The sequence below is a fragment of the Lacerta agilis genome, chromosome 11 (assembly GCF_009819535.1).
Source record: "Lacerta agilis isolate rLacAgi1 chromosome 11, rLacAgi1.pri, whole genome shotgun sequence".
NCBI lineage: Eukaryota > Metazoa > Chordata > Lepidosauria > Squamata > Lacertidae > Lacerta > Lacerta agilis.
Window position 1 is genome coordinate 35,561,944 of NC_046322.1, and position 23,979 is coordinate 35,585,922.

A 23,979-nucleotide genomic window follows, 5' to 3' on the forward strand; every position below is an offset into this window, starting at 1 on the left:
CAAAGGACTCATAGACCAAGCATGTGACCTAAGCATGTCCTGGGTAGCAGAACATATAGTCCTTTACTCACATCCTAGCAAATGCTTGGAGTCATCCCTTTGTACATACTCAGGCATGTATGTATACTATAACTATGCCAGTAAAGTATCTGAATTGTGATTACAAGATGTGCTGTGAACACTCATCTAGAAAAAGAAAGGGGTTATTTTCTGTTGGAACAGAACAAGTATTTATTTGTTTCATTTGTATTTATTGAATTTATATACCACCCTATAACCGGAGGTTTCAGGGTGTTTCACAGAATAAAGTCAAAATATAAAACCACAAAATACATAATCAGAATAAAAACAACAACTCAATACCCCCCCAAAAAACCCACATTTGCTGTGACTTGTTTGCAAAGCATTTTGAGGATAAAATTGCTTGCATCCACCAAGACCTTGACTCTCCTGTTATAGCAGATGAATCTCATGGGGTGTCCAGAGCAGAGTCTAGTCTTGTTGGGTGAGTTTCTGTTGGTAAGGCTCAAGGATGTGGACAAGGTGCTTGGATCAGTCAGGGTGCCCATCTTGGCTGATAAAAACCAGCAGGGAGGGAACAGCTGGCTGGGCCAGGAAGCTGATCAATGCCTCTTTATGAGAGGGGATGGTCCCTGCCTGTTTGAAGGAGGCAGTGGTAAAACCACTCCTTAAGAAACCTTCCCTGGATTTGGAAAACCTAACTAACTACCGGCCAGTTGCTAATCTCCCTTTCCTGAGCAAGGTTCTGGAGTGAGTGGTTGCAGACCAGATCTAGGCGCTTTTGGAAGAAACTGATTTTCTGGATCCATTTCAAATGGGGTTTAAGCCTGGTTTTGGCACAGAAACTGCTTTGGTTGCCTCTGTTGAGGGAGAGACAAGAGAAACATGCCCCCGTTAATTCTTCTCGACCTCTCAATGGCTTTCGATACCATTGGCCATGGTATCCTTTTGGAGCGACTGTCCGAACTAGGGGTGGGTGGCACTGCTTTGCAGTGGTTCCAGTCCTACTTGGAAGGTCGTTCCCAGAGGGTGTTGCTTGGGGAATGCTTTTAAGCCCAGTGGAATCTTCAATGTGGGGTTCTGCAGGGCTCAATCCTATCCCCTATGTTGTTTAACATCTACACGAAACTGCTCCGGTTATCTGGGGGTTTTGGAGTACATGGAGCAGCTCTATTTCTCCTTTACAGCTGCAGGTGAGGTAGTGGAAGGGCTGGACCAGTGTCTTGCCTCAGTAATGGACGGGATGAGAGCCAACAAACTGAAATGCAATGCAGATAAGACTGAGGCACTGTTAGAGGGTGGTTTCCTAGACCGGATGGGTGGGAGATCGCCTGCTCTTGATGGGGTTACACTTCCTCTGAAAGAGCAGGTTTGTAGCTTGGGGTTACTCCTGGATCCTTTGCTGTTGCTCGAGGCTCAAGTTGCCTCAGTGGCCCAGACTGCCTTCCATCAGCTTTGGCTGGTGGCCCGGCTACGCCACTATCTGGACAAAAATACCCTAACTACTGTTGTCTATGCTCTGGTACCCTCAAGGTTAGATTACTGCAATGCATTATATGTAAGGCTGTCTCTAAAGACGGTTCTGAAACTTCAGCTAGTGCAGAATTCAGCAGCCAGGTTGCTCACCAGAGCAAGATGGTTTTAGCATATTACACCGATCCTGGTCTGACTGCACTGGTTAACAATTAGTTTATGGGCTGAATTTAAAGTGCTGGTTTTGACCTATAAAGCCTTAAATGGCTCAGGACCGCAATACCTCAAGGACCGCCTCTTCCCATATGAACATGCCTGGACCCTGAGATCATCTTCCGAGACCCTTCTTTGTGTGCCTCCTCCTTGAGAGGTCCGGAGGGTGGCAGCACAAGTACTCTACATTTTACATTTGACTACTGACTTCCCTAAGGCCTGGACAACTTGGTGAAGATAACAGCAACAACTACCACCACCACATCTACAACACCTTCAGCCACACCATGTAAATGCTCCCAGAAGGGTAGCCATACAAATCTGTTATAGCAAAACCAGTGAAGAGTTTTGCAGCACCTTCAGGAATAAACACATTTATTATGGCATAAATTTTAGTGGACTCAAGTCCACTTCATCAGATGCATGACATGTAAACAGTAGGGTCAAAGTACACAGACTGTTGCATTTTTGCATTTCATTACCATTTGACCCTACTATTTACAATTTTCCTTTCTCAACACCCATATGTATATACACATGCCAGCTGAAGATAATACTTCATGCATCTGATGAAGTGGATTCCAGACCATGAAAGCTTATGTCACAATCAATTTGTTAATGTTTAAAAGGCTACAAGAACGCTATTTCAGCTAAATAATATAGGATCATAATATCACCTGTGTTTTGCCACTGCTTAAATTACATCCAATTCTACATTTTCTACAAAGCACAATCAAGCCAGGGGCTTCTGAGCACACTACCTTCGTACTGAAGCCCTCCTGCATCACCTGAAAAGTTGGAGCCTTTTCTGGACTGCCACCCAGTGCATATATGCTGCAGGCAGAAGAAGAAAGCAGCCAAGCTTACTGAGCTGGCAAAAGTGATTGGTAACTCTTTGAATCCTAGCAGCATTTATGGATACCAACGGATTCCCCCCCCCCCCATTTCTTTTCGTGTTGCCAAATTACTAGGCAAGGGCAGTTTTTGATTTACTTATTTTCAAAATTAAGATGGTACCTACTTGGCTTAGCTATTTCTCATTTAAATAAAAGCTTTATAACTTTGTAGACACACACACACAAAATCATTATTGCTATAGCATATTGTATTGGGCGCTTTCCACAAGAAAAAAAATGAAAACATTGTGAAGATTTCATTATGTATAGATAGAAGATTCTTTTACATCAGTTTGTGTTCCTGTTCAATGGAGCCCAGGCATTCAACAGCCCTTATTCATTCTTTGGGGCCCTCTACAATGGAAATGGTCTCCCTTCTCTGACTAATAAAGCTATGAACATTTTTGTGAACACCAGTTGTTCTAACTTCACTAGTGACAGTGAAAATTGGGGCGGAGGCAGCGGGGGGAGAAGAAAAAGAGAAAGGAGAACCTATCACATACACCCCCCAAAAAGGCAAGAGAGGCTCTCGTTGTTAACCTTATTGCATTCACTCAGATAAGATAGCACAATACTTTTTCTCGGTTTCTTTTATGCTTGAATTCCCTCACTAATTTTTCAAATTGCAAGGTTCACATTTTATAAGAATCCATGCAAACAGTGGTACAGCATACACAGGGGATCTATTTGTGCTCTTCGCCTTCAAGATAAAGATACCTTCTATTCTATTGAGACAATGAAAAGCTGAAAACTCCCATGCTGATAGCCTGAAATATTTTTGCTGCTACAGTGAGTCAAAGGTTAGCTCCCTCCCACCTGCATTTGACTTTGCATGTTCTAGTATACGCACAAATGCACAGATAATATGATTAGAAAACAGCTTGTTCATAGAAGGCTGTAGTGTTCCCTTCTCAAGTCTCCCATGGTGCAGCACACTGACAAAGGAATAATAAAGATGCACATTAATAGGCCTTTGTAAGTTTTTTTTTGAATCCCACTTAGTGAATTTCAATGAATTTTACACTCACAGCTGCCTTATGTTAACCAAAAAAAAAAACAAATGAATAAAAGGAAACTATTGTAATCGTTAAAGGCCATCTTCCTTAGAGACAAGATATAACAAATCTATGATAACTTCAAAACAGTATTTTTCTCTGCTTTGTTGTTAATAAAATAGAATAAAGCTCCAAATTTTCATTCAGGGAAGCTATGATTGCTAGTTAGAATAATAACTAAATCTCCTTTGGTAGCATATACTGATTATGGGTATAATGGATCTAAAAGAAAGTACGTATTAAGGGGCAGAACAATCCCTCTAGTAAAAAGAGGCTATTTTGATGATTCAAAGTGCCACTGGTAAAGCCATGTGAACCTTGGACAAAGATGCACTTTAGTAGCTGGTGTACTGTTTACTAGCCATTCTGGGAAATTTTAAGACAATGCATCCCTTCTGGGAGAATTACGAACGTGCAAGCTTTGAATTATGTTGTTTCACCCTACAGCGGTTATTCACAGCATTTACCAAGGAACTCTCAAAACAGCAACTGTTGTTCACACATGCTGCTAACTTCAGAGTACTAGTTAATAAATGGCGTAAGCACCGTGCAGGGACCGCTTACTACTGCTATATGCCACTCTCATACGAACCAATCCAGTTCTCACACAAGTTAATGGAAATACTGTAGGTGGCCGTGTCCGGAGATGAAAAGAAAAGCAAGATTAAGAGATTGAGACTTCATTTACCTCATTAGTGAGTTGAAAATAAAGCAAGTGCTGAATAGTGTTTTGTATAAAGAAGAAAATGGAATGCAGAACGTTAAGAGAGAACCCCACAGATGCATTTGTATCTGAAAAGCAATGCATTAAAAAAGAATTTTCTTTTCAGATAGCTTATCACTGTAACTTTCGGGATTTCAAATAGCATACTGGGCTTTGGTGCTGAGCTGAGGCTCCATCAGATCACAGAGGGAAAGAACAGAACACAACATCTTTGAAAGAGAGACCCACCAAGGCCAAGACAATATTTAGGCCACTTGTTGTAATAGCACAGATCATCATGAAAGTCTGGAAATTATGCAAATGTACTGCTAGCCAGGATTTAGGCTACCAAGATTAAATAAATAAATAAATCAGGCCGTGCCTCTTTGAAAGATCATTGCTTTTGTGAGGCAATAGTGCTACCTACAGGCTCAAATGAAGAACAACATTTAATGGTTATTTTGTTCAACAGACAAGACGGAAATTCTAAAAATCACATCAACACCCCATATTAAAATATTGACGTAGCAGATGTATAAAAGGTTTATTTTGCTTATTATACACAGTTTTTAGAATGGCTTTGTTTATCTTTACCTTTTTTGTTTAGCTCCCCATCCCAACATTTAAACTGTTCTCTCTCCCCCACCCACCCCATTAATCCAATATTAACACACATTTGCTTTTATGAGTTTCTCTTATTTGGCATTTTCTAAAAGTGCAGTTAGTGAACTCAAGGAAACAAGGCAAACTAGCATTCTTCAACAAAGATATAGGCAAGCTTAAAAATTGGGGGTGGGGGAAGACACTGATACTCTTCCGCCGCTGGTGCTTACTGAACATGATCTAATGCTCCTACATCGAAATTCCAGCAAGGAGAGGGGATGTAGTGGAGATGCCTGGCCAGAACTCCTCTTAACAGGAAAGTGAATGGGAAAATCACTTACAGTATATGCAGAAGAACTCTACGAATATCTCAGCATTCCTGCAACTACAAAAGGAGCCTTTGAATCAGGCTGACTTCTAAATACTATTTCCTAGAATAGTTTAAGCATAATCAGGGCATCAGCTACACCTGTTTCAGAAAGACAATTAATGCATTGTACAGAATCACTCCATTTTGTCATTAACGGACACAGTAGCATCTTAAAAATATTTCCAAACTACATATAATAATTGGAGGAACATGAATTTTATTAAACAGTGGGCAGAATCTATATGTGTTTTGGGGGCTTTTTGTGCAAATGATGAAGAGTGCTATGCAATGAGAGTCATACTCAGAGTAAGCCCATTAAAATCAACGGGTGATATCCATTGTCCTTCATGCTCAGAGTTCAATGGGGTCTACTCTGAATATGACTTAGCTGAATATCACCCAAAGAATTTACCCACTTCGTTAGTTTTCAACATCAGTATGAGATGGCTTTTCTCTGTAAAACAGCTGTGAGCTGAATTCAACATTTTCACGTCACATTTCTTATTCTATTAAACATGCAAATTAACTATGTCAACACATATTACTGATTAAACAAACTCTTTTTAAAATAATTCAAAAGAACCATCAATAGATTTAATATTTGTTATAAGACTACTGCAGCCTGAAGTATTGTATGCATACAGATTTTACAGTAACAGTTCAATTCCACTAATCTCATTTAATAGTCTAAAATCAAGAAAGGGTGCCATCTAAATGCAAACACTGCTGAATAAATTTGTTTTTAAACATTCACTTAATATTGCTGTAAATTTATTCTATTCAGCTTTAAAAAATAAATTTATTCACTATAATGAAATGGTTGCAATTTGAAACTGAAAAATGCATTTTTGCTTAATATTTAATTTAAAAAATGCATTATGCCTACTTTGCAAAAACTTCTTTATTGGACTGACTTTTTTAAGTGCTATTTTTATTTGTACTGCAATCATGGTGAATATGTTTGGTGGAAGGCAATATTATGGACTTTTAAGAGGACTGAATTAGAAAAACCAATTCAAATGCATTGAAATTTACAACAATTTGTAATTATTATTTTTTAAGGAAAATACAAAATGCAAAAATACAAACTAATTTTTTTAAACAGATTTTAAAATGAATAGGGCTAGTCTTAAAATGATCAACACAGATCCTTAAATTATATACGAGAACTGTGCCCAATGAAATACTAAGAAGAAAAGTCAGCCTCAAAGCTGGATTTCACATGTGAACATCAATTCTTGGCCAATTACATATTTTTAGAGATTACTTCAGTGTGCTTATAAACTGTGCTGAAATTTTACATTAGTTCTCAGAATCTCCATGTTTCAGAATGCGTATGCAATAAGACATGAATTATTTCCACATTTCTAATGACAACTCTGTCTTCCCACAAAATTTCTCTCTGCATAAAAAGAAGCATCATTTTGAAAACTTTTAACAATGTTTCTTGAAAAATAATAATTAATGCATGGGTTTTCCGGAAGATTTCTGATCTTTGGCATTATTCAGTCTTTAAAATCCATAAAAGAACAAATACACAACTGAGATTGTCAATTATGAGTCATATGCTGGTGCAGAATGCTATACTAACCCCAAAAGATGAATTACTTGTCATAAAGTTATAAAGCCTTTGTGAATTCGATGTCTCATTTTTATCATTTGTTCTGGTTATCAAGATTATTTTTAAACTTTCTTTTAAAATAGATGTCTTAAAGGTGAATAAAAGTGAAAACCCAAATATAATAAATCATTCTTTAATCTGGTTTGCCTATGCTGCTTTGTACTTTAAATCTCACTAAAATTGTGCCTCATCCATCCTGGACATAAAATGGTTTTTAGTGGTATGGCAATTAAATTATACTTTCTAACTTTTACAACAGAAACATATATAATGCCATTTTAAAGGATAACTTTTATTTCTAGATCTAAATACAGACAGCTTCAACATCATGGTAAATACGGATCCATTCTGTCAGTCAAGAAGCGCTTTTTGCATCTTGCTACTGACAGAAAAGGGCATAGAAGATGTGGCACGATTCTGTTCAGGCAACCAACACTTCTCTTCTCAGTATACTGAAATCCCTCTTATTATAAGGGCTCTTGGTTGCACCTTTACTGCCAAGTCCTATTTACTTGCAGGTCTAACTTTTAGTGGAATTTACTCCCAATAAATTTTTCATAAAGTTACAGATTAATAGTTTGGTCCTAAAATAAACTTCTAACACAGAAGTAAATACTCAAACACTCAGTGAGATTTGTTTTTTAAGTAAACGTGCACACCGTTACAGGTTGTTCCTAATCATATTTACTTAGAAGCAAGTCTCACCAACTTCAACAGGCTTACTCCCAAGTAAGTGTACACAGAAGTGCAGGTTCAATCTTTTGAAGTGTACAAATATTTATTACCTGTATTTCATAACCAGCAATTTCACATGAATCCTGGTTTACATATATTCTGCATGCATGATTCTGAAAACTATGGTGAAAAATTGCTGTGTTTAATTAATTGACCCTTGGGTTTAGCAGGTACAACTGTTCACCTGCCCTTCCTCTGACTCTCAGGGCTGCTTCCTGAAATATATAAGGTAGACTCCATTCACAAATATCTCTCAATAAATTTAGTAGTTTCAGTTCATATTTGTGCTTTTTTAAAAAAAAGAAACAAAGACAACTCAGCAACACACTGCTATGGTGAAGTCAAGAAGTATTGTTAATATTAGATACAGAAGGCATTTTGAATGAGTCAAGTAAAATAACCCAGTGAAACACTAAGGAAAACATTTAGCTTCAAATATTTTCTCTGAGTGAATGGGAAATTAATGCGCTGATACATTTTAACTGCACTTAAAGTTGTATTAAAAAAAAATAAAAAATGAAATAGTGAAATCAGCAGCTATTTACTAAATGAATAAACTAACATCACAGCACAAAACAAATCAATGTTCAGTTTTGGGAATGATTAATTTGGTTTAGTCTGTGTTGTAATCCTTGGCTAGCTAAAAACGCTAAATGGAAGATTATCAGCCTGTTTACTTTCAGGAATTTTGTGATTTTACAATGTGAGCAGAACAGACAAAATATTGCTTCTTTTAGACTACATTTGAGTAAAATACAAGGCAAGCATTTAATGTTAAGGCTGTAACTAAAACATTTATAACCCAGACTCTGATAAAGCAGTTCCTTAGAAATATAATGGTTACAAATCCCTTTTATGGTTTTAACAAACCCTTATTTCCCCTTCTCTGCTACATACAATGTAGAGCCTATTTGCACCTATTCAGTACTACATTACAGATAAAGTTACAGCAAATTTGTTTTCCTCAAAAATGCAGTGAAGCCTAATATCCCTTAAGTAACAACAGACTTGTCTTTCATTTAAAAGAGAACTGGCATAATTTTCTCCCAGAAACAAACTACCTCCCTGACAATGGCTCTGTTCTTAAAATTCTGAATGGGACACAGCTCAATTTGCAGGTGTTCAGGTAGAAAGGTGGAAGGGTATTTGACCCTGATCGGGTAATTGTTCCTGTGGTAGGTAACTCCATCCAGTTCATTGATATCATTTTGGTAGTACTAGATAGGGCTGCCAGAGTTTTCAATTGTGAATTGCACAGGCATGCTCAAATGATCTTTCGCTGAAATGGATACATTTTATAAAGGCTGATAGTAAGATGATATACAGTTAACAACAACTGTAGCATTAGGACACATAAAGAAACAACGCATTCTCATAACTCAGTTGTTATTAGTTTCACAGTTCTTTCTGAGCTTTGAAAATAAACAGGCTTGAATACTATACAATGAATCTAAAATGCTTAACTGTTACCAGCCACAAAAAGTGTTAGCATTTAGCTAGCCAAATTAATTTTTTGGTTGAAACTAAATCTGTGAAGTGTTATAAATTCATGGTTAGAAATTTGACAATTTACTTAAAAGTTGAGTGCTAAGAGTACTGTTAATGAGTCCTCACACTGTTAATTGTTATCATTATGTAACACTGTGACATTTTTTTATTAATTCGTGTTTTCTATGTTAATGGTACTACATGAGGGAGGCAGCTACTCCTGAATACTCCTCAAATCTGCAACTTAAGCATATAGTGGGTTGTTGTTTTTTGAATTAGAGCTTCTTTCAGTCAATACAAAATCTTGCAGACTGTTTCATCAAGAATTCCAATAATTCACAAGTTACCAATGGAGTTTAAATAATAATAATTTGTACCTCTAATATGCTTTGTTTTAAACTAGAGCCATTGTACACTTGCCAATCTGGTTGGTGTAGGTACACAAGCCTCCTACCAATTCCTGGTTTTTTTTGGGGGGGCAACAGATTTTACTATCCCATCATAGCTCAGAAAGCACTCCAGTGTCCAAGTTTTGCCTTGATCTTATGCACAACAAGTGGAAGAATGCAGAGAAGGAAAGAGTGAAGGGTTGGGAGTTGCACAGCGTTATGGCAGGAAAAGTGGGGAGGAAATGAAGCTAATGAAATGTTGCTAGCTAGCTAAACCACCCTGGCAGGGATGATGTGGAGAGAATCACTGGGATTAAACACTACACAGAATGAAAGAGAAGACTCTCTTCCCCCACCCCACCCATTATAAACAGGCAGAGAAGAGAGAGGGAGAGAGATGCTGCCCACACACACTGCTTTCATTAACAGAGAAAAGTCGGTGACAATCTTATAGCAGAGTAATATGCATTACAACATACAGATTCTTATGGAAGAAAAATTAGGAGGAGGGGGCTGAAATTGACCCAATGGTTGCGCACGCACACACAGCATTTACTTACTTGCTAAGTTTACATGGGGAAACACAAAAGCTGTTCAAAACAAACTTCTCAAACAATCCAAAACACAGAGCACAGCAATGCCATTATGGATTTTTGGATTTTCCTTGTAGGCCAACATCAATACTTTGGATTTTTATCAAATGTTGCATTTTACTAGGAAGTCAAATACATCCTAGAATGGAGTCTACATGTTTCTTCCATATGGGGGAATATTTATGTTGTAAGTAATAAATATGCAGGATTGAACTGATACAATATTAGTCAAAAAGGGATGGTTTTTTAAAAAAAAACTTTATCTTTTTAATGAGGCAGAGAAAACTTGAATTGACCCATTAATGACTTATTTCTAGTTAAGGAAGGTGATCCATTATAATATGAATACAGACATGCCTAATCATGTTGACAATATAGTTCTGGAAAGCAATAAAGGCTACTGTGAGGTAGACATTAATTGCAGTTTCACTGTATTCCAATTTTGCATTGCCCTTTAACAGAAAGTTCACTTTTTCTGAGCTAATGACTGTTAGGGTTTGTTTGTTTTTTTAAAAAAAATCATGAATTTGATCAACATTCTGCTTTGTAGAGTATTATATGTACTCTCCTTCAAATGCATTAATGATTATAAACTGCAGACCTTCAGTTCTGAAAACATCATTTTTTTCCATGAAATAGCATTTCCCACCAATTCTACATTCTACAGAAAAATACTTCTGAAAGAAATCTCTATTTCAGGCAAAAACAACAAGAACAACAACAACAACAACAACTCAAATCATCCAGCTTCTCACACTGTAAATTAGATTACTCTCTTCTGGAAGGAGATTTATTTCAAATCTGCTGTCCAACAACATCCAGCTCCTCTGGCTTTTCAAGCAAGTTGGGTGCCTGCTTTGAATAACAAGGCAAGATCTACTCTTTCTCAGTGATAACCTAGCTCTAATGCCTAATTTAACACTGAGAATTGCACACATCCAGTTTTCATGAGCAGAAGAATATTGCCTGTCCTAGAGTCTTCTCTAAAACTTTCACCGGCTACTTATTTAACTCTTTAATTAAGGAATCTAGGCAAACATACAGCCTAGATTGCACTCTGTTTTTAATGAAGAATTGTTGTCAATTGGAATTGCACCTGCTGACCGAAGAGTCAACACAAAAGCAGCCCTTGGAAATGTGAAAACAAATGGGGAAAACGACACTGTTAGTGAGGGACATCAAAGCAATATTGGCCTAGGGCAGCAAGTAGCTGAGCCTGAAAAGGGACACAGAAAGACTTGGAAACAGTGGAAGGGGGCAGGGCGGCATTCAACGCTCATGTTTACCTGTGGTAGGTGTCCTGAGCTGAGAATCAAGATAATTCTTTCCTTCATATATAAGGAAACTGATCTGATGCACTAGTTTGGCAGGGGGGAACATTTTGAAAAACTGAAGGATAAGTAAACTCTTCCTTGGCTGCACACTTCATATTCCTTTTTTTTTTTTTAAAAGTTGACTGAGCATGTTTCCTATTCCTAAACAAAACAGGGTTTTCATATTAAATATATATTTCGCTATCTTACTGTTTTGCATTTGGTTGGAATATTTAGCTATTAAGCAGGCTTATTGTTGGATGGGATCTTTTATTGTACAATCACTATATGTATGATCAACTGCAGATTAAAGTGATGTAATTACACTGGAAATAGCTTTACACATTCCATATGCAAAAGTATTTCCTTACATTTCAAAACTGTTTCCTTGCTAGTTGTCTACTTGTGTTATTAAATACTCTTTATTAAAATAAAATACGCCACATCCCCCATTTAGGGGAATGTGAGGGTTTAGATCAGGAAAAAAAATTGTTTGATTCTGTACCAGCAAATCTATAGTGCAGAACAAAGATGTATTTAAATAGTTGTTTCAGGAATAAAATATAATCACTTCCCCACTTTCTTCTTTCTCCCCTCCCTTGTCTGCAGATGGAATTTGTGAAATGGCACGGAATTCTACTGTCGAAAGTCAAATATTCCACTAGGCATGTCAAAGTTGTTGGGAATACCTCTACAAATCCTGCCATTAAATATTGCTTTGTTTGTGCATGAATCTGATCATTTACCGTATTTTTCGCTCCATAAGACACTTTTTTCCTCCTAAAAAGTAAGGGGAAATACCTGTGCGTCTTATGGAGCGAATGGTGGTCCCTGGAGCTGAATTGCCCAGGGGCCAAAAGCAGATAGTGCTTTTTATTTTACAAAGAGAAAAGGGAGTGTTGAAAGGACCCCGCTCAGCAGCTGATCAGCAAGAGATCGGGAGAGAGATAAGAGTCCCGGCTCCCTTTCAGCCCCGCCCTCCTTTGTTGAATGTGCTGCAGAGGGAGGTTGTTTGTTTCCCCAGGACATGTGACTGGCTGATTAGATTATCTGTCTACAAACAGTAGAAATGGCTCCCTTTCCTTAAGATTTTTTCAGAAATGTGAGTTAAACCCCATAAAAATGGGGCTTTTCCTCTTTGCTTTTCCCCCTTTGCAAAAGGAGCTTTGCTTTCCCCCCTTTGCAAAAAAAAGCTGCAAAACCTTTATCTGATCCTAAAAAAAAAACCCCAGGGCTTTTCCCTTTGCAAAAAAAGCTGCAAAACCTTTAGCTGATCCTAAAAAAAAGCACCCAGGGCTTTTCCCTTTGCAAAAAAAAGCTGCAAAACCTTTAGCTGATCCTCAAAAAAACCCCAAAAACAAAACAAAACAGGGCTTTCCCTTTTGCAAAAAAGCTGCAAAACCTTTATCTGATCCTAAAAAAAACAAACCCCAGGGCTTTTCCCTTTGCAAAAAAAGCTGCAAAACCTTTAGCTGATCCTCAAAAAAAAAAAAACCAAAACCAAAACAAAACAGGGCTTTCCCTTTTGCAAAAAAGCTGCAAAACCTTTAGCTGATCCTTTAAAAAAGGCCTTTTGCCTTTGCAAAAACAGCTGCAAAACCTTTAGCTGATCCTAAAAAAAAAACCCAGGGCTTTCCCCTTGGCAAAAAAGCTGCAAAACCTTTAGCTGATCCTTAAAAAAAGGCCTTTTGCCTTTGCAAAAACAGCTGCAAAACTTTTAGCTGATCCTCAAAAAAAACAACAACAACAAAACCAGGGCTTTTAGAGGAAGAAAACCAGAAAAATATTTTTTTTTCTTGTTTCCTCCTCTAAAAATGAGGTGCGCCCTATGGTCCGGTGCGTCCTATGGAGCGAAAAATACGGTACCATCCATGTTAGGTCACTGGCACACAATTTACTGCAGGAAAAAGAACCTCTGTGACTTCGCTTGCACCATAAAGCAAATTGCAGGATTCTTGCACATTTTGTTTCTGTCATCCCTAAGAAAACGTCTAGCAGAACTGGGGGCAATAGGGCATTTAAATACTGATCAAGATAAAATCAGTATGGCAAGTGGGGCTTTTTTCAGCAGGAATTCACTGGAACTCAGTTCCGGCAACTCTCAGGCAGGCACCATTGTTGTTATAAGAGGGAGGTGTTCATGGTGAGTTTCGGCACCCCTTTTTCTAGAAAACAGCACTGATGGCAAGCCGTTTTCTTCAGCTTAAAGCCTGTGCTCCAAGGAGTCCTCCTGTCTGAGAACAGAAAGCATTTCTATGTGAACATAGGTGTGTGCGTTACCAAGCCCCTTCCAATATCTCCTCCTTTCTTGCACTGGAGGAGCCTCCGACTCTCATAAGCTTTTCAGCTAACACATGGTGGTGGAAACGGCAATGGTGAAAGTGTTAAACAGTACATGCAACCCTTTAGATTCCGGAAAAAGGAATTATCTTCTGTCAGATTATGCAGCCCAAAGCTATGCTCATGTTGCATCTTTCTATAACTGAAGGAAGGACTACAGTGGTACCTCGCAAGACGAATGCCTCGCGCAACGAAAAACTTGCTAGACGAAAGGGTTTTGCCATTTTTTAGTTGACTCACAAGACGAATTTTTCTATGGTCGTGCTTCGCAAGACGAAAATTTCAATGCATTCCTATGGGAATTAAATTTCAATGCATTCCTATGGGAACCCGTGCTTCGCAAGACAGAATTTTCGCAATATGAAACGAATTAATTTCGTCTTGCGAGGCACCACTGTATTATATAACAACTGATGCATGTCACTTTCTCCATGCTCACACCCCAGAAGACAAGAGAACTACCACTGCCATTGTGTCAGAACAATCTCTCTTGGAAATCCCAAAGAAGTCAGCCCATAAAGCTATCCATGCACACCTGGCTCCTATAGGCTTTCGATACCCTGCCCAATTCCTTTCCTTCACCACTGCAGCCCCCACTACTTCCCACCAACCACTTCCTTATCTCTCAATTGTTAATAGGAGAGCATTTGCCTCACTGTGGCTTTGACACAGCAGCTAAACATGCTCTCTTAAATTTAATGTTTGTAAAGTAACTTTTAGAATTTTAAAAGAATTTTTAGCTATGGTGATAAAGCCACTGCAGCACAGGCACTCAGTTTCCTGGGACACCTTGCCCAGAGAGAGGGGAGACTGAAGTTGGGGGCACTGCCAGTACTGACACTGCATTAGTGACGTTAAAAAAGTTAAATGGGTAAGCAGGCAGGAGTGAAGAGGGGCAGCAGCAGTAGGGGATAGAAGTTTTGACTGCCTCACACAGAACAGTATCTTGCATTGGCTCTGACAATATGAACAAAAATATTGAATGAGTTGGCCTTATTCAGATACCCCAAAAAATGGTTAGAAAAATCCAGAGAAAGATTATTGGTGTTTTTTTTTTAACTTTCAAAAGTAGTTTTCAGAAGAATATAAGCTATGGTAGAAAGGAGAGGGACTGCTTAACTCCCCCAACTGGAGAGGAAAACGTAAGCACTATTTTTGCAAATGCTATTTGTTATTTTGAGCAATGCTAGAATAAACGAACTCACATTTCCTACATTTGGGAACATCACCTACTTTCAGGACTGGATATTTCCTTCTAAATTTCCTTCTAGATTCATGTTCAGTGCCCCCCCCCCAGTAAAATGTGTTTCCCCTTTAGCTATTGTGTTATGAACTGCACAATGTAGGCTAACAGACATGTGATAACGTTCATCTTAAACTTTTCATTAAACTACCAAAATTCAAATCCTACCTTTTTGTGCACTCTGACATTTTTGTCTGGCATTTTCATTAATTTTGCGACATACATAAATGTAGCTGAAATGTTAGCTGATCAATACTTTGTCTCTCCCTTGTAAGCACCGGAGCGCATTTCCCCAAAGACCACACACAACAGTACAGGAATTAAATGTGTAAAATATCAAATGTTAATGTTAACATAACAGTACTTACTGTATAACAACTGAAAAGGCTAAAACAATTCAAGCTGGATAAATGGTACCACAAATTATCCACAATCATATATAAAGATTAAAGTTTGTCCTGCAAAATAATTCACTGACTCATGTTGAAGTGTGTCCTTTTACTGATAGCTTAGTTGTCCAATTATTTTTCGGCTCATTAAAGTAAGAAGTGACAGTGAAAGAGGTTGCATACGGCCCCTCATCTCCTGCCCTATATCTCCCTGCATTTGCCCACATCCACAGGTGCATGAATCAAGAGTCTGGAGAAAACGAAACCCAGTTTAGAAAGCATTTCAGTATTTTCATTAGGTTGTTCTGAAGACAAACCATGCCATTTCCGCAGATGAGAAGACTGCATACAGTATTTCTGTAATAATAATTTCTTGCTAAAATTACGTAGAAGTAATGCAAACTGATTAATTTAAACACTGCAATGCATTTGATAGAACAACTCATGAATGAAATATTCAAGTTGCTTTTACTTATAGTCTTCTCCAAGTTTTAAAAACAAAGGGGGATATCCAGTTGTGCCCAACTGCAGGCAGAACAGATTTCTGCTTGTGCAGCAGGACTATTTCCTCTCCATCCTGAGGCAGCCCCCTGTCCACCTTCAAAATCTGATCCAGGGGGCAGGGCGACAGTCAGGAACAGAAGAAGCCCTGTTGCATGCACTATGTTGGATTTCACTCAAATAAAACACAGAGTAGGCAATAGGGATATAAAAATAGGAAATCCGGTGGTTTTCTGCATCTCCCCCCAAAAGTGCTGCAACATTTAAATCTCATATACTATGTTACGATAAAGGGACTATTTAAATCCAATGGCCTCTTAACTCAAACCTTGAGATGTGCTCCTTTAGCTTGGACAACTGTACCCTTATGTTACATTCCTGGAGCTAATCAACCTGCCTAAGATTCAGAGATTTCACAGGGACATACAAGGTGGAACTGTATGCAGAACTGTAATAATAATAATAATAATAATAATAATAATAATAATAATAATAATAATAATAAATGTACATGTTGCGGTTTTCTGACAACACTGTAAGTTGCTGAGTTCTGGTTTACGATCTTGGTCAAAACTCTAGGGTGTAAGCTGCCATGTGCCATCTGCCTCTATTAAAAGGCTTTGAAACCACTCAACAAGGTGTAAAGAGGTTCTAAAGACCACGGCATGCAAAGATGAAAGTGTTTAATTTTTTAAAGCTGCCTGTCAACTTATGAGTCTTTCACAAGACCCTCTCAGCACTTCTGCCTAGAACAACACTGGCCACCCACATATGACATCAGAGGCTGTGGAAGACAGATGGGCTGTGATAACTCCAATGCCATGCTGTGACATCACAGCAGATTACTTAATGGGTTCAAAAGAGGCAGGGCAGGAACAGGGATCAGAAGAGACTTTATTGAAGATTAAAAATATAGTCCATTGCACTGATGGACTTTAGCTTGTCAGTTCTGAAGCAACAGTGCCTGTAAAAGGACAGGCAGCATCTAAGAAAGAACAGGTCGTTACTCAGTCATGTTAATTACACCTGAGGCACAAAGATGATCCTACAGTAGATCTTGAGTAAGATTCTAAAGGCCATGTATACACCATAAAAAATATTTAGGATAGATGGATATATCTGAGGAGTGGGGGGAAATACAATTTAATTTTCTTTCATAGTAGTTTTGTTTTGACTACAGCTTTCTCAAGAATGGTGGCTTTCTCAAGGCACTGCTTGCACCACTATTCATAACCCCCATTGCTTGGTAAGTCCCCCCAAGACAGGGCCATTTGGGGGGGGCCCAGTGAGGGCACTCTGGCCAAGGTCACCTCAGACCTGGTCCTGTGGAGAATAAGAGGGAGATGGCAGTCACCTCTACTTCCTGCGTTTGGGCATCGCATGGGCATCTGCTTGCCCACTGCTGGAAGGAAGATGCTGGAGGACATGACTGTGCTCTCATCTAGTAGGGCAGTTTGGGGGGTATTGTACAGATTTCAAAGTTGGTTGCTTTTCTTAAAGTGAATTGAATCCCAACTAAACCCAGTTTTCTACAACATAAAAGACAGGGGGGGGGGATTCAATTGATGGTCCCTTTTTGCAACTGCTTGGCACTCTTCTCTGTGCTGATCAATGAAGAGGGAGGAATCCTAAAGGATCCTGTGCTGCTGGTGTTTCCCCCTTGCTATTCGGGGCTAACAGGAGCTCCAGGCTGCTACAGCATGCAAGAGCTATCAGTTTAATTCTTCCCAGCATCCTCAATGTAGCACCACTCTGCAACAATGCTGCATTCAAAGTCATTAGGGAAAGATTAAAATGATACTTCCTCACTGCAATCACTTGGAATTCTTCTCAATGCCAAGCAGCTAAAGGACCCACCTGGTATCAGTGCATACTGTGTTTCCCCAAAAATAAGACACTGTCTTATATTTATTTTTCCTCAAGAAAACACGCTATGGCTTATTTTCAGGGGTGTCTTATTTTTAATACGTCAGCATGGTACAGCAATCTACATTTATTCAAATGCTGCTCCCCGTCTTCTTAACCGCTCCGCGTCAGTACGCTGCATAGCCACACCTATCCAGGGCCGTCTTAAGGGAGGCGCCGCGTCCAGCTTCGCCTCTTCCTTGGCGCCCTCCAGAACTGCGCCCAGAACCGTCTTTCCCTAAGGCCTTCATTTCTACTCTCCTTGGCCTGCCCCCCTCTGCGGGTGGGCGCATTGGCACTGCTGCTGCTGCTTGTGCTGCTCCCACAAGCGCTGTGCGGTGGCAGTGCGGGCTGCGGCGGACAACGAGGCGCTCCTGAACTGTGAGGCGGTGGCCAAGGACAGCCCTCTGCCGCCTCTTCCTCTGCCACCGCCTCCTCTCCCTTGGCTGCGGGAATCCCCTCAGCCGCCGCTCATGGCAGGAGCGGCTCCTGAGGGGCCTCTTCTGCGTCACTGGTGCCCACTGCCCCCAGTGGTGCAGCTAGCCCCTTGGCCTCCCTGCGCGGGGGGTCCAGGGTGCGGTGCCCTCGGGGCAGGATGGGCCAGGGCGCCCCAGAATCCTGGTGCCCGAGCTGCGTTCCGCTCCGGCGCCCTGCAAGCCTGCATTGCTTTTCTGAGTGGTGTGGAGCCTGCAGGGAGTCTGCTCGGCGCCTCCCACTCAGCTGTAGGGTGGCAGCCTGAGAGAGAGGCAGCGGGCAGACGCAAGCGTCATGGTGCCCTCTCGGGCAGCGCAGAGCCTGCAGGTGCCCGAGCTGCCGCGTCATTCCCGGGTGAAACGCGAGGATCGGGTGCGATAAGTGCCGCTCCCCGTGGTATGTGGCGCTCCCCCCCAGCTATGCCCCTGGCCTCACCACCACCACCACTCCCCATGGCACATATCACTGTCTTATTTTCGGGGTACGGCTTATATTGTGCAAATGCTTAGAAATCCTGCTACGGCTTATTTTATGGGTATGTCTTATTTCCAGGGAAACATGGTAGGTATCAGTGGTGGTGGGCATTTCCCTGACTGTGCTGTGCGTTGATGCTGAACCTGATTCTCCAGCCCCTGGTATTCAAAGGCATGCTGCCTCTAATCATATGTACTGCTTTTGGGCACATTTATGTGGGAAAGTAGCATACAAGTTGAAATAATAAAAATAAAATAGTGACAAGTATTGCCATGACGGGTATATCCTGCAGAATGAAGTTTGTTCCTTTATCAACATATTGGTTCTGTTATTAAGCTACACCTTGTATTGTCTAAAGAAGTAATGTTACAGAAGCCATATGGTCACTTCCTTTATAGCTCCAGCTCAGGAGACCACAAGGGAGAGGATGGAAATGATAATGTTCCTTTTTGCATTTCCCTGACTGTGCTGTGCGTTGATGCTGAACCTGATTCTCCAGCCCCTGGTATTCAAAGGCATGCTGCCTCTAATCATATGTACTGCTTTTGGGCACATTTATGTGGGAAAGTAGCATACAAGTTGAAATAATAAAAATAAAATAGTGACAAGTATTGCCATGACGGGTATATCCTGCAGAATGAAGTTTGTTCCTTTATCAACATATTGGTTCTGTTATTAAGCTACACCTTGTATTGTCTAAAGAAGTAATGTTACAGAAGCCATATGGTCACATGAGTGCTTCCCTTCATCAGGCAAAAAGGAACATTATGCCATTATGTCACAGGCACCTCCCAGAGCTAATGCAGGAAGGAAACACACAAAAGCAGCAGCATTTTGAGTAAAGCTATAACGCAACGGTTTCTGAAACTTATGTATAAAGGCATAACCTTTTATCAAGGCTTCTGGAATGTCTCTTATCACATTTCTCAGATCTTAAAATTATCAATTGTCAATTTATTTATTTATTAAATTTCCGTTTCACCCTTCCTCCTAAAGGAGTCCAAGATGACTAATGTTGCTAGCTTTTGGGGCCTCTGTTTTTGTTCCTCAAAATGCTCCTATTTGGTGTCGTGGCAAGGAAGTGAAGACGTAGAAGACAAACGTCAATGTTAAGACGTCTAGAAGAAAATTGTATTAAATTGACACACAGAAAATACTGGGTGGGAAGTTTTTTTGGATGGAGGCAGATCTGTTGGATATGTATAACATAAACAACTGAGGATCCATTTCTCTCACAATCAGATATTTCATCTAAGACTGGCAGGTATGAATGGCTTAGGTTTAGAATCTCATACCCAAAGAATGGCCTATTAAAGGTCCTCAATGTTGACATGGGACATGACCGCAGAGGAGTTGAACTTTGTTCCTACTGTGAAACAAGTGCTAATGGCATCATCCATCTGCAGCAACCACATTTGCCAGTGTTGTTAACTTGGGGTGACTGCAATAGCAGAGGGATGGGGAACACATGGTCCTCCAGATGTTACTGGTATCCAACTCTCACCTAACTACTGGCTATACTGGCTGGGGTTGATGGAAGCTGAAATCTGACAACACCTGTGAGGGTCACAGGTTCCTTACCCCATGTTAGAAACTAACACGGTTGTTCTATAATTTGTTATTAATCAGTTGAAAATTAGTCCCACCAGCATGTAAAATGGCATCTTGTGTGCTACATGGCGCTTTAAAGTTATTCATATTTGTATCTCACTTTCCCCGACTGAGCTCAGAGTGATGTACATAGTTGTGGGTTATAACATTTAACCTCACAATAACCCTGCAGGGCCAGCTAGTGATAGTGACTAGACCACTTATTTAGGATCAATACACCTGCCTACATATATAGATTATCGTTGGGAGCATGGCTATGATGCCATGATGAACTCAAGCACTTTGAAGTTTCCTATACTAACGGAAATTAGAGAGAAGAATCTACTGGCATTAAACTTCCTGGAGTTTTATGGTTAGGGTATTAGAGGTCACTGATTGTAGAAGAGAGCCAATTCTAGGAAGCCCTGGATGTTCTAAAATTGGCTTTAAACTACAGATTGATTATTAGGTATTGACTGTGATCTTTCATACATGTCCTACTGATGAGACCATTACATTTATTTATTTTTTGTATACACATATATTAATATTAAGGTTAATATCATACCACAAAAGCAGCAAGACTCCTTGGTGGTGAATCCCAGTCAAAGCAACTGTTTATATAGTAGGCGGCATTTACAAGAACCATGACACAACGCTTCATCCGCATGAAGTTCCTTAGAAGAAGCTGGAGGAAAGAAACATAGACTGTGTCGGCTCAATTTGTGCATTTTAGCTATGAAAACTGCTCACAACACATTTCAACTGAAAATACTGTTCCGTACAGACAATATTTTGTATTGCAGTAAAGGGGGAAACTCATTATCTAGATATTTATCAGTATTATCAGTAGTTGTAGGCTTGCACTGTTCTGCTCTCCAGCATGAAAATAATTAAAATGACAGTACAATTTACAATTATACCTACTAATGTTTCTTTCCCAATCTTTAAGCACGTTCTAAGAACTGAGATCCAGAGATACCAACCTAGATTTTTTTGCACTGGAGTTGGCCAAATCAATTTTTGATACTAAAGAGATGACTGCTGAGAAACCACGTATGCAGTTCTGAGTAATTATCTCTTAGGAAGTAACTTTTTCCATGTAAGCTGTGAAACTACAATACAAAACAAGTAGATTTTTAAGCAATTATGTTTTAAAACGAATAGTTGAGTACCACGAAGTTCATTTGGAGACGAACTCACTAACTTTTACGAAACTTACATTTTACAGTATTAGGTTATATTCACTAATTCAAGATCTCTGATATTTAAGAAAAGAACTTGCTCTAATGAGATTCTTATACTACAAACCAAGGTTTGATAATATTCATTGATTAGTAATAGTTATAAGTTCCTGGCTACTACTGTATTTTTCTGCATATGAGTCTAGCCATTTCTGAGCAGCACCTATACATCTGGAAGAATAGGTATTGTATACTCTCCCCCCCCCCTGCAAGGCACGCCTGCTTACATTCTGATAATGGAAGTGTTATATTGCTGCTTATAAAATATCTGTACTGATGATTTCATGCAATAATTGTAAAACACTGAACAGCACACAAATAAGATTCTACAAAGAAGAGTTGTTTAGTGTTTGACTCTTCAGTGACCAACTTTCTTATCCTCCAGAAGGAAACATGAACATCAGGGCTGCAAGATTTAAAAATCATTTTAAGTTGAAAGCATTCAGTAGGACTGCACTTTTGAAAACAGTTAGTGCTGGTAAATATTGCAGCAATTAGTTAGTAAACATACATGAAAAAGAAGAATCTTGTCGATCATGTTGCAAAATCAAAGGGATTTTATATATTTGCCTGAGTTAAGTTTCTAATAAGCACATTAAAAGGAGAACTAAGAGAACAAAAGGCTGATACATACCATAATCCAAAACAATATGGGAGTTTCTCCAGGTCAAAGTTGGCCACAAAAATTTATGCTAGACTAAGTTTACAGCCACCTGTGCCATAACCTGATACATGGGGGCAGACTGACAACTTTAATTAGAGTTATCATGCACACATTTTACAAATAACTAAATCTAGCAGAAAGCAATTTAGAAAACTTAAAAATCTGCATTTGTGCAAATTTTCTTTGATATCTCCAGATAAGTTTTTCAATATAAATGAGATGTGCTATTCTTTTAGCTATTAATGCTTGACAAAATGCAGTTATAAGGTTTCACCTGATATTCTGTCTATTGGGAATAAATAATAGTTTCCAACTCTTTACCTGTTTAGAAATTCTGTTTTCTTCTTCAATATACTTCTGTTCTCTGGGCATTAACGTTCGGAAGCTGGCTTTCACCTATATATCAAAATATATTGTTTAGGGGCTGAAAACTGCACAAATATATATAGAATCATCACTGTAGCATTTCAAAGTCATGGGGCCAAGACTATAATCCAGAAATGTGAGGCACAGAAACTTATGCTTGTGTATACATTAGCAGCAGTAGTAGCAAAGTGGGTGTCTCAGCCAGTGGCAGAAGAGCATTCTGCAGCATACATCAAGGTTTAGAGAAAATGAGGAATGACAGAAATTCTCTACAAATCAGGAACAAAAGCTTTCATGAAACTGAACTCTTTAGCAGTACAAAAAAGGCAAAGTTAAGACTTACAGCATTAAAAATCACATCTATTTCAAGATAGATGACCCCCTTTGTTGGCCCTGTCAGCTGCTTGTTTTTCAAGACGTAGGCTTTCTGTTCACCATTTTGAATCTGCGGGAAAAGGACATGACAGCCGTCTGTCTCGCAGTCTCCACTGAATACACTCCCTCAGTGACCTTTGACCCCCAGCTGCTGAAACTGACAGAGAACCCAAAACAACTGTGGCAATTCTGACAAGTACCTGTTCATTACCAGGACCAAGTCTGTCAGAAAAAATTAACTATCATGGGATTCAACATGGCCGTGAATTGAGTATGTTAAATTTTTTAGTGTTCTTATTACAGACCTTGGCTGAAAAATGACAGACAGCCCTGATTTTTTTTCCATGGGCATAAAAATATACAGAGCAGTGCATTAACCAAATAATAATAATAAACTTACAGACAACAATGGTATAGCCACTTTGCCCAGGAAGTCAGCACTCCGATCTCGGTCTTCGTCATAAACTGTCACTTCAAGAACTGAGTGGATATCCTTAATATTGCTATGAAAGGGATAGGGCAGAACAGAGGTAGGAAACTTACCTAACTGAAACATTATCAAGGCAAATGCATTAACAAGTTAGAGGAAAATGAAAAACTGCGTGAATTTTTAGAAGTGTAAACTAGAAAAAGGGGGCATGAATTGAAATAGAAATGTCCAGGAATGCAACTTAGGCATGATACCGATCATTTCATGCCTGGGCATGCATTACACAACCTACAAGAAGCACAAGAAAGCCTTTCATTAATACTTACCCTGATTCAGTATACTGAATAAGTGATACGTTTGCAGAGTTAGGAAGTAAGATTGCAATCAAAAAGCACTTGAAATTTAAAATGGACATGACCAGATCCTTGGTGGGTTTCATATAGACCCCCCCCAAAAAAACCCCAATCAAATTGTCCCCACCAGATTTAGAAGCCATTAAGAGGTTTCCAGA

At 39.4% G+C, this 23,979-nt stretch overlaps 1 protein-coding gene across 5 annotated transcripts in view; it reads right to left on the reverse strand.

Annotated features, from left to right (window-relative positions):
* MCTP1 (multiple C2 and transmembrane domain containing 1) overlaps positions 1–23,979 on the reverse strand; it is a 170,493-nt gene that overhangs the window by 44,637 nt on the left and 101,877 nt on the right. For all 5 annotated transcript variants that reach the window (XM_033163778.1, XM_033163776.1, XM_033163775.1 and 2 more), the window contains 4 exons: positions 23,439–23,541; positions 23,007–23,108; positions 22,619–22,693; positions 20,958–21,077 (listed from right to left, as the gene is read on the reverse strand). In XM_033163778.1, coding sequence (XP_033019669.1) covers positions 20,958–21,077; positions 22,619–22,693; positions 23,007–23,108; positions 23,439–23,541 — 400 coding nt within the window. The remainder of the gene's footprint in view (positions 1–20,957; positions 21,078–22,618; positions 22,694–23,006; positions 23,109–23,438; positions 23,542–23,979) is intronic.